Consider the following 13,972-nt stretch of genomic DNA (forward strand, 5'->3'; position numbering starts at 1 on the left):
TGAGCAACTAAGTCTCCAGTGGTCCCATTCAGCGGGGGAAGAACAGTATGGAGACAAAGAGTGAGTTATGTTCCTGCCATGCAGAGCTGTAGGTATTTTTGGTACATCCACACGAGATCAGGAGGCTCTGGAGTCTAAGAGATGGGTCCAGATTTGAGACGTAGATTTGGAAGTCATCAGCAGAGAGATGACTTTTGAAGCCAGAATAGTAGGTGACATCATTCAGGATAAGTGTGGAGAGATGGGAACAGATACCATGGCAAAGTCCCAGAAGCATAGCGTAGGAGAAATAAGAGTAAATCCAGGAGCCCATAGACTAGGAACTCATAGCAGTCTGACAAGGAGGTTTGAGAGATGAAGGATGGATGGGGAGCCTGGCCGGTAAGAGCACCAGCAGGAGGGAGTGTCAGATGCTATACTGAGTCCAGTAAGGACTAAAATGTCTCTGCTGGGTTCAAAAACAAGAAGTGTATTTTTGAGCCGTTTTGACTGTGCTTGGGAAACAGAACCCAGATTGCACTGAGTGGCTGAATGAATTTGAGGGAGACGGAAGCAGTGGCTGAATGCAACTCTTTTCAAGAAGTTTGGCAGGAAAGGAAGTAAGAGGTGGGTGACAGCCAGAGGGTGGCATATGTAGAATATGAAAATGAGAGTGCCAAGGACTGAGCCCTCAGACGTGACAACTTTGAGGGACAAAAAGAACAAAATGAGTCAAAAAAAAAAAAAACAAAAAAAAACAAAAAAAAAAAAAAACAGAAGGAAGGGCCAGAGAGCCAGGAGGGAAGAAAAAAGACATAAATCAGGAGAGGAGAGAATTAAATGAGAGAATGATTAGTATTAAATGAGAGAATGATTAGTAACGCCAAATGCTGCAGAAGGTTTAGTCAAAAGCAGCAACACAATGTAGCTTTGGTGATCCTGGCCAAGAGAGGTGTCAGTATTGCTGTATCTTGAGGAATGATTGGGGCCAAAATACCGGAGGCAGTGGCTGTAGATTAATCTTTCAGAAAGTGATTGTGAAGAGGGAAAAATAAAAAGCTACAGAGCAATTAGGCTTCTGGGGTAAAATCAGCATGGGCCTATATGGCAAAGAAAAATAGCCAACAGAGAGGACAGGATCAAGAGGGACATGGGATAGATGCTGGAAGCCAGGTCCCTTAAGGAGTAGAACGGGAAGGTCCCAAAGATCAGAGGACAGAGGGAGCTTCAGGGCCAGGCAAGTCCTAGGGGAGCACTGACGGTGAACTCCAGGAAAGAGAGGTATATTCATTGGCGTCTGTCTGCTTTGGACCAAGTTGTAGAATGTCTTGTTCACTCTGGTATCTGCTGCATCTCTAGTAGTGCTGAGCATGCAGTGGGCACTCAAGAAACACCTGTTGAATACATAAATAAATGATGAGTATAAGGCAATGAAAATCGGATTTTGTCTTTTTTAATAAAACCTGGAAGAGTTGAGTTAAACCTAGAAGCAGAGCCCAAAAAAGTACAAGATGTTCTCCTGTAGCTTTTGAAATTGTTTCTGCCTGCTGTTTTTTAATGCTGGGAGGAATCAAAAGTAATGCAAAATTAATGTAGAATTAATATTTCATCAGAAACTTTCATTTCCTTCAATATGTGCTTTGAAATGTGTGCTTTCTTTAATGTTATTGTTAATGTTCTTCTGTCTGATGATTTTTATAAATAAGAAATACAAGTTAGTGGTGCATGGCTGACTTAAGGCAACCACTTCTCCAAAAACCACTCAAGATAGCCACCCAGTATCAAAGACTCATTGCCAATCCCGAACTATTCTAATTCCTTTTTTTTTCCCTTCTGTAAAAATGTTGGATGTGTAAGAAAAAAATTATAACTAGGTTTGTGATTGTCTTCCTGGGAAGAGGTATCATTCACTAAGTGGATATTGATGAATGGATGTTTTCAGCAAAATAGAGCCATAGTTTATGCTGTAATGAATGGAAAGCAGCAGTTTCCATTCTGGTGATACAATTCTAATTCTCATACACTTTTTCTTATAAACTGCACCTTATTTAATATAAAAATGCAGACAACCAGTGGTTATTTTTTCAATACCCTCAGAGTCTGCCCACTCGCCAACATGCTCTCAGGGTAAGAAAGAGCACAGGAGCCTGCAAGACTGAGTCAAGGCTGACCCAGCCTAGACCAGTGTTGTTATAACTGGATCCGATATAGTTTCTACCCCACCTGGACCTGACTGCTTATACTCACTTTGTACAAGAAGAGTGGCAGACCTGGGATCATCTTGGCTCTTGACACTTAAGACTGTGTGACTTGAAGTAAGTTACCTATAACTTCAGTATGCTGTTTTAGCATCTGTAAAATGGGAAAAATAAGAACCTAGCATTCTGCCTGTTCTATGGTAGACATTCAGTAAATGTGAACTCCTTGCTTTCTACTTTTAAAATCCGGTTTACTGATAATCACAGCTTATTCTTAAACCTGATTCAAAGTCCGGTGATGCTCACCCAGAAGGAATTTGTCCTATGAGACAGCTCTGCTCTCACCTGAGATAGATTTCCCTACAGCAGAGCTACAGAGTACATATCCCCTAATTATGTGTTTTCCAGGGGTCACCTAGATTTCCAGGTTCCTGTCCCAGATTTTCAGTGCAGGGTAGTGTCTTTTTCCCCCCCTTTTCTTTCTTTCTGTCTTTGAGAGTTGAAGCCAAAGAAGCAAAGTGAATGTATTTTAACAGCTAGGAAGTTCTGATGGACTGGCACAAGGAGACGTAGAAAAGTCACACGTTTAAATCCTTACCGGTAGTAACAAGAAAAGTAGTTTGGTGAAAATCTTTTTCTAAGTCTCGGAAATAGGACATTTCCTGGAATATGGCTGTCATATAATCAGCACAAGGACACATTTTATTAGTTTGGCTCTCTTGGGCAACATGATGGAAATATGTCTTCATCTAATATGAATATTTCAAGACAATAAAACCTAAACATTAGGTCCTAAGGTATAGGGGTGGAGGTGTTATGAATAGAATAACTCTGAGATGAAAAAAATCTGAGAGGTGGAGGGAAGGAGGGTGTCTACCAGAAAAGCCTGTTCCTGATGAAAGATATTCCCAGGTGGATTTTTCAAACGCTCCGGGGATGGGTATGTGTCCAGGCCACTGAATTAAAGTGGTTCTTGATTGCGTATGAATGTGCATTTTCCAAATTTATACCCCACTCTCTTCAGCTGGACTGTCTGCCAAAAAAGGACTTTTGTTGTGTCTGTGATACTGAAGATTGTCCTTTTTTAAGATCTTTCTCTGTTAATGCTTCAGTTTTACTCACCGGAGATGAATTTATAATATACATCACTTTTAGAAACACGGGAGAATTGCCAATTAGAAGCAGAAGAAGGGAAAGTAGGGAAATGTTCTCTTTCCTGGAATCACCTTGTAGTTGCCTCAGGTTTAGCCTCTGACAGCTGGGCCACGTGAGGGGAACTTTTTCCCTGTGAATAGCCGGAGGGGAGCGCTAATGAGGAGCCCGAGGCTGAGGCTGGCGGAGGAGTCTTTTTGGCAGACAATTAGAGAGAGGGATGAGATCACCTCCTCATTATGCTCTACTGGAATGGGAGCAGTTGGGTGGCGGGTTTTGTGTTTTGTTTTAAGTTTTTTACAAACCATCTGCTTCCCTTGAGAAAGACTGATCTGACTCTTGTAGGTTTTTTACACTCTCCTAACATGTGTTGTTGTATATATTTTGAAAGCTGTATATACTCAAGAGAGGAAATTTGGAAACCACAGAGAATTGAGATGGTGGGGTTGTGACAATCCAGTTATCTTATCCAAAGATGACCATTGTTAACATTTTATGCTGATCTTCTCTTCTAGAGATTTTTGTGACTGATAATATGATACGTAGAACTTTGATCAAGGAATGAACATTTATGTGAACGTACATGTTAGCCAAACCAAAATGGTATAGAAGGAAGATGGAGGAACTCCTGTTTTCCCCATGATACCACTCAGGCCCAGGGGGACATCATACCCTTCTAAACACTGAGAGAATGGAAGAAAACTGTCCTTTTTCTCCATCCCTCCTTACTTCACCCTAAAGAGGAAATAGCTAATTCAATATCCAATAGGGAACTTTACTGCTTGGTGGGGTTGTTAGGTCTTAATAGGAAAGAAAAAGGAGGAAAAAACTGTCATCCGAATGTTTCATTTCTGCCTGCTTTGTGGATTGTCCCTTGCTAGAAGGACCTCTGAGAAAGAGGCCTCAGCCTGATGGCTGTTTCCCCCGGTATATCTGCCTAAGAAAGATTAGGCTCAGTTAAAATTGAAGTGGGAAATAGGAAGCAAGACTGTCTTCTGCACATCAGATCTAATGTTAATAATCTCCATTTGGTTCTTTGGGTATCTTAGGTGACCAAGAGGAATTGTCAATATTCAACCAATTTGACCTACAAAAATAGCTAATCCAAATGGGTCAAGTTATTATTTTCTGCCAGATAGATTCTAGAGGAGAGCAGAAGTAAGTGATTGGAACCACAAATATTCATCATTAAAGAAAACAGTACAGGTAGCTTGTTAGCTACAAAAGACAACCTCTAAGTCTCTGAATATAGATATTTTATCAGAGTGACTCAGTTTTTCTGAAGATATTTAAGGTCCATAAGATGGAGCTAAAGGACAAGCCATGTTGAGTCTTTAAGTCTATAAGAACAAAATGTAAATTCTAGGGAGATTTCCTGAAATGCCTGTTTGGATTCGCAGAGCAATTCTCCCATCCAGGTTACCTACATTTTTCGTCATCATCATGTTGTAAAGCTTATAAGCACACAAGTCAGAAAACATAAAATAGCATGACAAGCTAATTTTATGACCCTTATGATGCTCTGGTATTTGTTCCTTTTCATAAATTAAAGTAACTTTTTGAAAGAGATAAAATCTAAGTCACAAATTTGGTCTTTTGGAAGAAATCACTTCTTGTGGAAAGAAGTAACCTACTGGTCTTTTGCTGTACCTCCAGGCAAAGCTACTGATTCTTTTTAAAAATAAAATTAATTTTTTTTATACTTTGGATTAATTTGGTGAAACTGTGGAACTAAGAGAAAAATTTAACAACAGCCTAAGTTTACCATTTACTTTAGGTGCTATGTGACTGTCTACATTTTCTGTTTTGATTAAAACAAACAAAAATACTAGAGGCGCGTGGGTGTCTCAGTCAGCTGATGGGCCAACTCTTGATTTTAGCTCAGGTCATGATCTCACAGTCATGAGATGGAGTCCCACATCAGGCTCTGCGCTCAGTAGGGAGTTTGCCTGAGGGTTCTCTCTCCCTCTCCTTCTGCCTCCCCCAACTCATATGCACCATTCTCTCTCTCTTTCAAATAAATGAAGGTGAGATAGAACTTGAAAGACACACAGAGAGAGGATGCAGTAATCTAATGGTATATGTGATATTGGCAGGCTTATATGGTGTATCGTACCACAAGTGAGATTGTTGTACTTTGCATGGTTATGGGATATGTCATGGGGACAGGATTTATATTATTTTCCTTATTTAATCATTTTGCACTAATTTTGAGAGTCATGTAGCATGATTACATTTAACAATCAGAACTTATATTAATGTGCTGGTGATTGTACAATGAAATTCTCTATAAATCAGAAATGTATCATCATAATCATCCAAGTTGCAATAGGGCTCAACTAGTCAAGTTATATAGTGGCTCTGAGTTCAGCCACTTATATTTACTCACAAAGATATTGTAGAGACATAGATACATATCAACTAAATATGCACATGACAAAGATAGACACACATCAAGTAAAGTAGAAGGGATAAAATTCATATTTCATACAAGAAATAAGTTAAATAAAATTAGTGGGATGACAAGCAAGAAAGTCATGGGAGCAGCCGAATTAGGGACAGAGTAAGGGTAGTAAAAGGTTTTTTGTTTTGTTTGGTTTTGTTTTTAATTCAGCAAGCATTTACTGGTCATCTACTAAATTCCAGGTTCTGAGTGAGATGGTGGAGAAAAATATAGTGAAGGAGGAATGACCATGTTAGAGGAGAGGAGGGACTTACATGTGAGCATGAAAACCAGATTGAACATGTCTGAATTCAGATAGAGGTGGTCTGGGGAGTGTTGGCAAATGGGGTTAGCATAGAAAGGAAGAGAGAAGCTTGAGTGGGTATTGGCAAGAAGAGGGTGTGTGTGTGTGTGTGTGTGTGTGTGTGTGTGTGTGTGAAGGAGAGAGCATAACCATGTGTGGTTGAAGACTGTCAGGAAAGATCCAGTGGTAAGAGATTGGCTGAAGCTGAAAAGACAGGGAGGCTGAAAGAGGAGAAAAAGTTAAATGATGCTGTGATCTTCCAATGTGTACTTAAAATATATATATATAAAGTTATTTAATATTAACTTCTGTTGTCCTAAAAGCAATGTCAACACAGTCTTTTTTAGTTATTATTAAATAATTTTTGGAAGCTGCACTTTAACTCTGTGAAGACTAGGAGCCAAATACTAGTATTTTAGCCCCAACTCTGACACTAACTTGCTCTATTATTGGAGGTTTCAGTTTCCTTACCCATAAAATGGGTATAATCATAACTCTTTTCAAGTGCTATTTTTGGAGATAAAGTAAAAATAATGTGTTTTGCAAAGTGTATATTTATAATAAATAAATACAAACGAAGCAAAATATTAATAACATGTACAACCTACTGTAAATGTTATTTAAAGCTACCCAGTTTAAATAATAATCCTGGAGCTATCACCTTGGCTTCAGAGAATGTGCCCCACCCACTGAGCATGATATGCCCCAGTGCCTCCATCAATAGTTCAGACAACTTGGGATCATAGACCTCTCTGGCAGGTAGCATCTAAAGACTAATGATGTGGGGGTGCCTGGGTGGCTCAGTGGGTTAAAGCCTCTGCCTTCAGCTCAGGTCATGATCTCAAGGTCCTGGGATCGAGCCCCGCATTGGCCTCTCTGCTCAGTGGGGAGCCTGCTTCCTCCTCTCTCTCTCCCTGCTTCTCTGCCTACTTGTGATCTCTGTCTGTCAAAAAAAAAAAAAAAAAAAAAGACTAATGATGTGGAAGAGTTCGTTTAAATCTTTTGGATAAAAAAGATGTAAATCCAAGGTTGTAATGAACACTTTTCTTTCCACGGTGTTCTTAGTGTCCGTTGAGATTTTTCAGAGCATAAAAAGAATGAAATCTTGCCATTTGCAATGACATGGATGGAGCTAGAGAGGATAATGCTAAGCAAAATAGGTCAGTCAGAGAAAGACAAATACTCTGTGATTTCACTCAGATATGGAATTTGAGAAACGAAACAAAGGAGCAAAGCGAAAAAAGAGTGAGGCAAACCAAGAAGCTGACTATAGAGAACTAACTGATGGTTTCCAAAGGGGAGATGGGTGGGGGGATGGGTTAAGCGGGCAATGCAGGTTAAGGAGAGAACTTGCTGTGATGAGCTCCGGGCATAGTCTGGAAGTATGGAATCACTATATTGTACACTTGAAAATAGCATTACACTATATGTTAACTAACTGGAATTTAAATAAAAACTTGTAAAGAGAGAAGGGAAAAAAGATAATTATGAAATAGCATTCATTTGTTTATTTTTTGGTGTTAATATTTTATCATTTCTTTTTGGATATAGAAATGTATGCAAAGAAAGGTGAGTCTCCTAAAGATTAATGACTGAATCAGAAGGGTTTTTGTTCGTCTTTTTTTTAACAGCCCCAATTGTGGACCTCTGTTATCACACTTCTCTCTTTTATTACTCCAACAACCACTTTGCTAAGGAGTTAAGCCACCAGAAAACTATTGGAGAATTATTTTGTCTATATGTTTCATGCTATATGACCACAGGGAAAAGGCTGGAGCCAAAAAAAATCACTAAACTTAATAGCCTGTTTACTAACAGAAGCTCTCAAATGTTTATTTCCTTCTGTAGTTACAGATGCAGTGATGAGGTCTCTACCTGTGGCAATTCCTGTCATCGACCCTCGTTAATATGTTGTTTAAAAAAAAAAAAACATGACAGAACTCCCCCCGCCCATAACAACAGTTTGAGTGACCTTGACATATCACTTCATCTCTTGAAACTTCTGAATCTCCAGCTTTTAAATAAAGGCAGTAGGGGGAGTCTAGTTGATTCTAAACTGAGGGGCGGTTGTAAGTAAATACGAGCATTTGTTTTAGTGGCCAGTGCCCAGCAATGCTGGAAGCCCTGCAGAGATCATGGGGGCAATCCTGCCTAATACACTGCCCCATCCAAAATGCCAGCAGCGCCTGAATTAGTCCTAATGTCCTTCCTACAGTCAGTGATACCAAGTCAAGTTCCTGTCCATTCATTAATTCATTCAGCCACCCATTATTGACCCCCCACTGTATGCTGGGCACCAAGCTTCCCTAGCTGAATATTCCAGAAACCCTGGCTTGAACTGTATACTTCTTTATCCTTTCCCCTTCCTTTTAAAGGTATTCCCCATCCATAGGACCAAAGGCCTTGTACAAATAAGGATTTTTCAGTTCAACCCATTAAAGGAATAGATCCCAGGACTCGTCCAGCTCTTTGGGGTTTCTTATGACATTGAGAACCAAAAACGCTCACTCAGTCCTCCCCAAAGTTTGAATGATGCCTGGTTAGCCTTTCATAATTCAGGAACAGAAGCCCTCAGCTCCACTGACCAAGGGCTTCCAGCTGGACAACGAAATCCAAATTGTGGAGCCTGTAGCTAAATATTTCAACTATTGATTCACATCATTTCTAATTTTTAAAACAAGACACACCAACTGTTTTTTTGTTGTTTTTTTTTGTCCAGTGAATAATTTTTACTGGCAAACTCAAATTTCTTAATATACTTCAATGGCATTTGAAGCCTGTTGTACTAACTGACTTAGAGCGTTTTAGCCTATCAAGTAGGATCATTAACTTGCTAATTAACTGTGCAGTGAGCAACCCTGTGCTATCCGGCAATACTAGCAGCCCCCACCCCCCAATACAGAGTCCCTCAGGGGAGTGCTGTGACCTATAGACTCAGACCCCAGGCAACAGGCTGTTACTCAGCATTCACTGGGCCCTTCATCGCCTATTGTCTCACAGCACCCTGGGGGGGAGGGCGGGGCAAGGGAAAGCTTACAATTCTGATTGCTTGTGTTGCAAAGGAGACCAAGGCACAAAGAAGCCTGAGAGTCTGCCAATCCCAAAAACCTTTTGTGAAGGAGGGGATTCTGAGGGCTGTTTATGGTCCCCAAAGTCATGCTGGTGGGCAGACATGCTTTGCAAATATACAAATATTTTTCATCCTTTAATGCATCTTGGATGTTATTGATCATTAAAAATCCTGTATCGGGACGCCTGGGTGGCTCAGTTGGTTAAGCAGCTGCCTTCGGCTCAGGTCATGATCCTAGGATCCTGGGATCTAGTCCCACATCGGGCTCCTTGCTCGGTAGGGAGCCTGCTTCTCCCTCTGCCTCTGCCTGACACTCTGTCTGCCTGTGCTCCCACGTGCTCTCTCTCTCTCTAACAAAAAACAAACAAACAAACAAACAAACAAAAAATCCTGTATGTACTTGTTCAGTCACTATCATTGGGATACTTCTCATGAACACAGCAGGGTCTGGGTACTGAGAATGTAGTCTGCTCTCATAGACCTCTGGACACATAAGGAAGTCAGACATCATGCCAATAATTCTGTACTCATTACATATTGTTGCAATCAACACTATAAAGGACACAGGACACAAGGAAAGCATGGATGGACCTGACCTGGCCTGGGAACCCACAAGGCTTCCTTGAGAAGGCAGTATATAAGTGCAGGCCTGAAGGAAAAGGAGGCAGGAGTTCGGGAATTCAGATGGGGCATTCCAGATGGAGGGGGATGCATAATTAAAGATCCTGAGGCAGGACAAAAAGGCTTATTCCAGGTAAGATAGGATGCCAGCTTAGTCCAGGTGGCAAAAATGGGAGAGAGTGGCATGAATGCACTTGAGATGTTTAGAAGATGGAATTGGCAGCACTTGGTAACTGACAGGATATAGGCAGGAAGAGTGGAGGAGTACAGGGATCACTGCCCTGCATCCGACTTGGGGTGCTGAAGTCACTTGTTTAGGATTCTAGCAGAGGAGTGGGACGGGGTGGTGGGACAGAATCACCAGTTTCTCATTTGGTACATGGACTTGGAAGTCCTATGGGACGAAGTTTGTCTAGTGGAGATCCTGCCTTGCTTGGAGTATCCAAAGACACTGTGTTTTACTAGGATGTAGTAGAAACAACCTGCCCCGGGGGGCCCAAAACATGTGTTTGGAAGCACAATTACAGACCAACATTGAGACCCTTGTAATTTATAAAATGTTTTCTCACGTTTTATGTCTAAGCTTCTCGGTCCATTTTGGAGGAAGTCAGTGAGTTATTCTCTTCATTATACTAGCAGGAAATTGAGGCTTCCTGAGTTTGTGATTTGCCTGAGTTCACGCTACTTTAAGGAAGGATATGGTACTCAAATTCAAATCACTGGACTCCAGTCACAACCGTCTCCTCATTTCACCACATTAACTTGCTCCATGATTAGGGCAACTCTCTACCAACTCCTGGGGCTTCCATGTCAGATGGAATCTCACTATTAGTACAAAATATGTAAGAAATGAAATAAAAATTTTTTTCTATACACTTTATTCCTCCCCCCCCTCTCTTTACTCTGTTTTACAACAGAATTTTTAAAGTATTGTGAACTCGAGAGTCATTTTGTGTTTGTATTTAGAGCAAATATGTTTACAAGTAGTAAGGAGACAGTTATCTGGGAGAAAATTAAGTTCAACTTTTGTCTAAATTCTAATAATTTATAAAACATGGTAAGACCTCTGCCTCTTCACCTCCCATCCCAATTTACTCCTAAAATAGTGGAACCATCTAAAACAGCTCTGCATGTTCTCCCCTCATGTGAGGTGTTCTGGGGGAGTCTGGGCACCAAGAAAGATGGGAGGCAGACCTGCCCCCACCTAGTCGGGGTAGGACACTGTTCACCACCATCCTGTCTTATCCATGGGCCTTCTGCCCTTTCCCTCACAGCTTGGGAGATGTTTAAGTAGTTTGTGCTTTTTTCAGAGTCTGTTTAACTGAATCAGTTTTGGGTCTACACAGACACTCAGGTTCAGGGGAAATACCTTCTCTACAGGGCTGAGTTATTTTTCTTTATTATATGGGAAACTTCCTCCTGAACGTCCTGTTGTTGCTAACCTACTCCTTCCCTATAGCTCTTGGACTGCTTTGTGATCCCGGTGGTGATTTTGCTCTCCTGGTTCTTCCTGCTGATTCGGTACAAGGCTGTGCATTTCCTCGGCATCGTGGTCTGCATCCTGGGAATGGGCTGCATGGCAGGAGCGGATGTCCTCGTGGGAAGGCATCAGGGAGCAGGTGAGTCCCTAGGTGTTCGCCCCATTATGTTCCCATATGTGTGAGGCCAAGACAAGACATGGAATGTTCATGGTAGGGTAGGAAACAGGAAGCTGGGTTCCCAGTATCTGTGTCTGAGTCATGTTTGTTCCTCAACACCTTGATTATGGCATGTGGGAGGTGTTTAATCCATGTTTCATGAGTAAATGAAAGAGGCAAAATACAAATTTTCTGCTCTTTCTGCATATATTCAGAAACATTCAGATGGTATTTAAAATTGGGGATTAGGACCCATTTGGAGGCTATTTTGGAAGGTCATTACTGCCTGGCCCAAACCACTGGTTAAACATGGTGTTGGTGGTCCTCTCTTGAAGTGCAGGGGTCTGCCCCAGCCCGACCCTCCAACTCTTTCTTTCTCAAGTCAAGGAAAGACTGAGTTCTCAAACCACTGGATGAAGGTTGGTATATAATCTAAGAGTGGATATTTGAAGTTTGAAGACTAGATTGGGAATATGTAATACTTTTATGGAGGGGGAGATAAATTTAGTCTCCTTGTGCATGATTTTTTTGTTTGTTTATTTTTTTTGGTAGGAAGGATTTGTGGTTATCAATCACAGCTTGTAGACCTGTAAGGTAAAGCTTCAAGATTTACTCATCAAATTGCTATAAATCTGATGGGGATCCTGATTCAGGATGGTGAGGATGGGTTTCCAGAGGAACCTTTTTTAAGCCTTGCAGTTCTTTAAAATGTACAAAAATTCTTATGCTACATAAGGTTTTGGAGAACAGGGAAAAAAAAAGACCTCCTTTGTTAATATCAAGAATAGGATAGAAAGTATTCCCATTTCTATAGTTCTTGGACTTGTCCTTCCTTCTAGGGAATTAGATGATAATCAAAATTGGGATGTTTGTCATAATGAACCTAGGTTGTATGAAGTGCCTAGGTTGTAGGAAGTGTAGGAAATAAATACATTTTATCTTTTTAAGTTGCATCATAGAACATTGTAGCTGAAACAGACCTTGTTCAGCAACTTCTTGTGACCCACAAGAACACTAAGATACAGGGAAGCCAAGTTCCCAAGGTCACAGAGCTATCAGAGCGGGTCTAGAATAGAACCCAAGGCTCTTGAACTCTGGGGGAGGCTTCCTTCCCTCTTCCACATCTCTGGGAGCTAAAGATACAACATGGAGTAAAAGAGAGAAAGCCTTGGGGTCCTCACAAACCCACTGCCTATACAACATAATCAACCCTACCTTAACAGATGGGCTAAAATAAACACACCAGCTTCTCCCAGATTCTTTTCTATGAAACACTGGTTCATGGGATATCAATAGATATCGTATGAAAGGGCCAGTTTTACGCTCTATGCCCATGTGATCCTGATATGGATAATCTCTTTGGAAAAATCAGATAGTTTTTTTTGTCTGATATAATGTGACTAGTGGTTCTAAGGTTATAATTTAATTACACTTTCTCTGCTTTACTGGAAGGACAGAAACATAGACTAAGCAGAAGCACGTGCCCTTATTTATGAAAATTCTGCTTTGCTGAACCTTAGCCATTGGACCACCTTCTGTCATCTTCATTTCCTGGTCAAGGAAGACAATTGCCCTGACAATCTGCATGTTCAAAGCCCAGAATGTTAAGCTAAATTGAATTGATTTCACTAGACTCTATTCACTACTCCTAGGGACAAAAAAATGTCTTCTTGATTTCAAACGCAGTATTAGGAGAGGAGTGGTACTATTAAAGAAAAGAAAGTAAGTCCATTTGAGGGTCTTCCAAAAGAAGTAATTTTTAAAAAACAATGCAGAGTAGCTCAAACACACTGGAGCGGGTTTTATCTGTTTAAGACTCACAGCACCCTCCTTTTTGTGATATGTGAAGTCTTCGTGTTAACGATGAAAATTTATCATCACAGAGTACCTTCAGTGCTAAAGGAATGGTGCCCAAGTACATGGTATGGTGTTCTAAAGGCAGCCCAAATAGAGGATCCAAGGACTTATTTTATAAAATAAATTAGACAAAATAAATTAGACAGCAATTTAAGCTGTCACGCAAAATGTTTTGGAAAAAGAAAAAAAAACAGTCTGGTTTTAAGGACAATCTAATATTAACATTGGCGTGCATCACTATGCAAAATAGTCCATTTGTTTTCACCTTGACAGTAGAATTGGCTCAGTGTTATTACTCACCAGGGACAGAAATTTTTTGAAATACTCCAGTCACTCATCAGAACTCAGTCAGGCATTCAACTCAATATAAATCGTCATCCCCCAATCAAGAGCTTTTCATAGGAAAAGAGACTGACTTCATCCTTTTTTTATTGCTCGATCCACAGTTCACCTTAGCTTGGGATTTTGAAAATTCTCTCCTCAAGCACAGGGATAACGGCCTGTTCAAAGTTCCTCTGACTTCATTATAATTTAAGTAATTGCTCTCATTCTTCTTGTTAGGATGTTTCTTCCTCATTTTGATTTAAGCCTCGCTAAAGGAAATGTCACAGATGGCAGCGGGCTCAAAATGTCCATATCAGGAAGCATGCTTCTGAGGAAGCTTTGCCAGCAGCTTTGCCCACCGCAGACAGAAGTGGAGAGAAGGCACCC

The 13,972-nt window shown here is 40.7% G+C and overlaps 1 protein-coding gene across 4 annotated transcripts in view; it reads left to right on the forward strand.

Moving 5' to 3' along the window:
* Positions 1 to 13,972, forward strand: part of SLC35F1 (solute carrier family 35 member F1) — a 403,322-nt gene that overhangs the window by 340,523 nt on the left and 48,827 nt on the right. For all 4 annotated transcript variants that reach the window (XM_047734861.1, XM_047734862.1, XM_047734863.1 and 1 more), the window contains exon 4: positions 11,227 to 11,386. In XM_047734861.1, coding sequence (XP_047590817.1) covers positions 11,227 to 11,386 — 160 coding nt within the window. The remainder of the gene's footprint in view (positions 1 to 11,226; positions 11,387 to 13,972) is intronic.

This window comes from Lutra lutra, chromosome 6 (assembly GCF_902655055.1).
Source record: "Lutra lutra chromosome 6, mLutLut1.2, whole genome shotgun sequence".
NCBI lineage: Eukaryota > Metazoa > Chordata > Mammalia > Carnivora > Mustelidae > Lutra > Lutra lutra.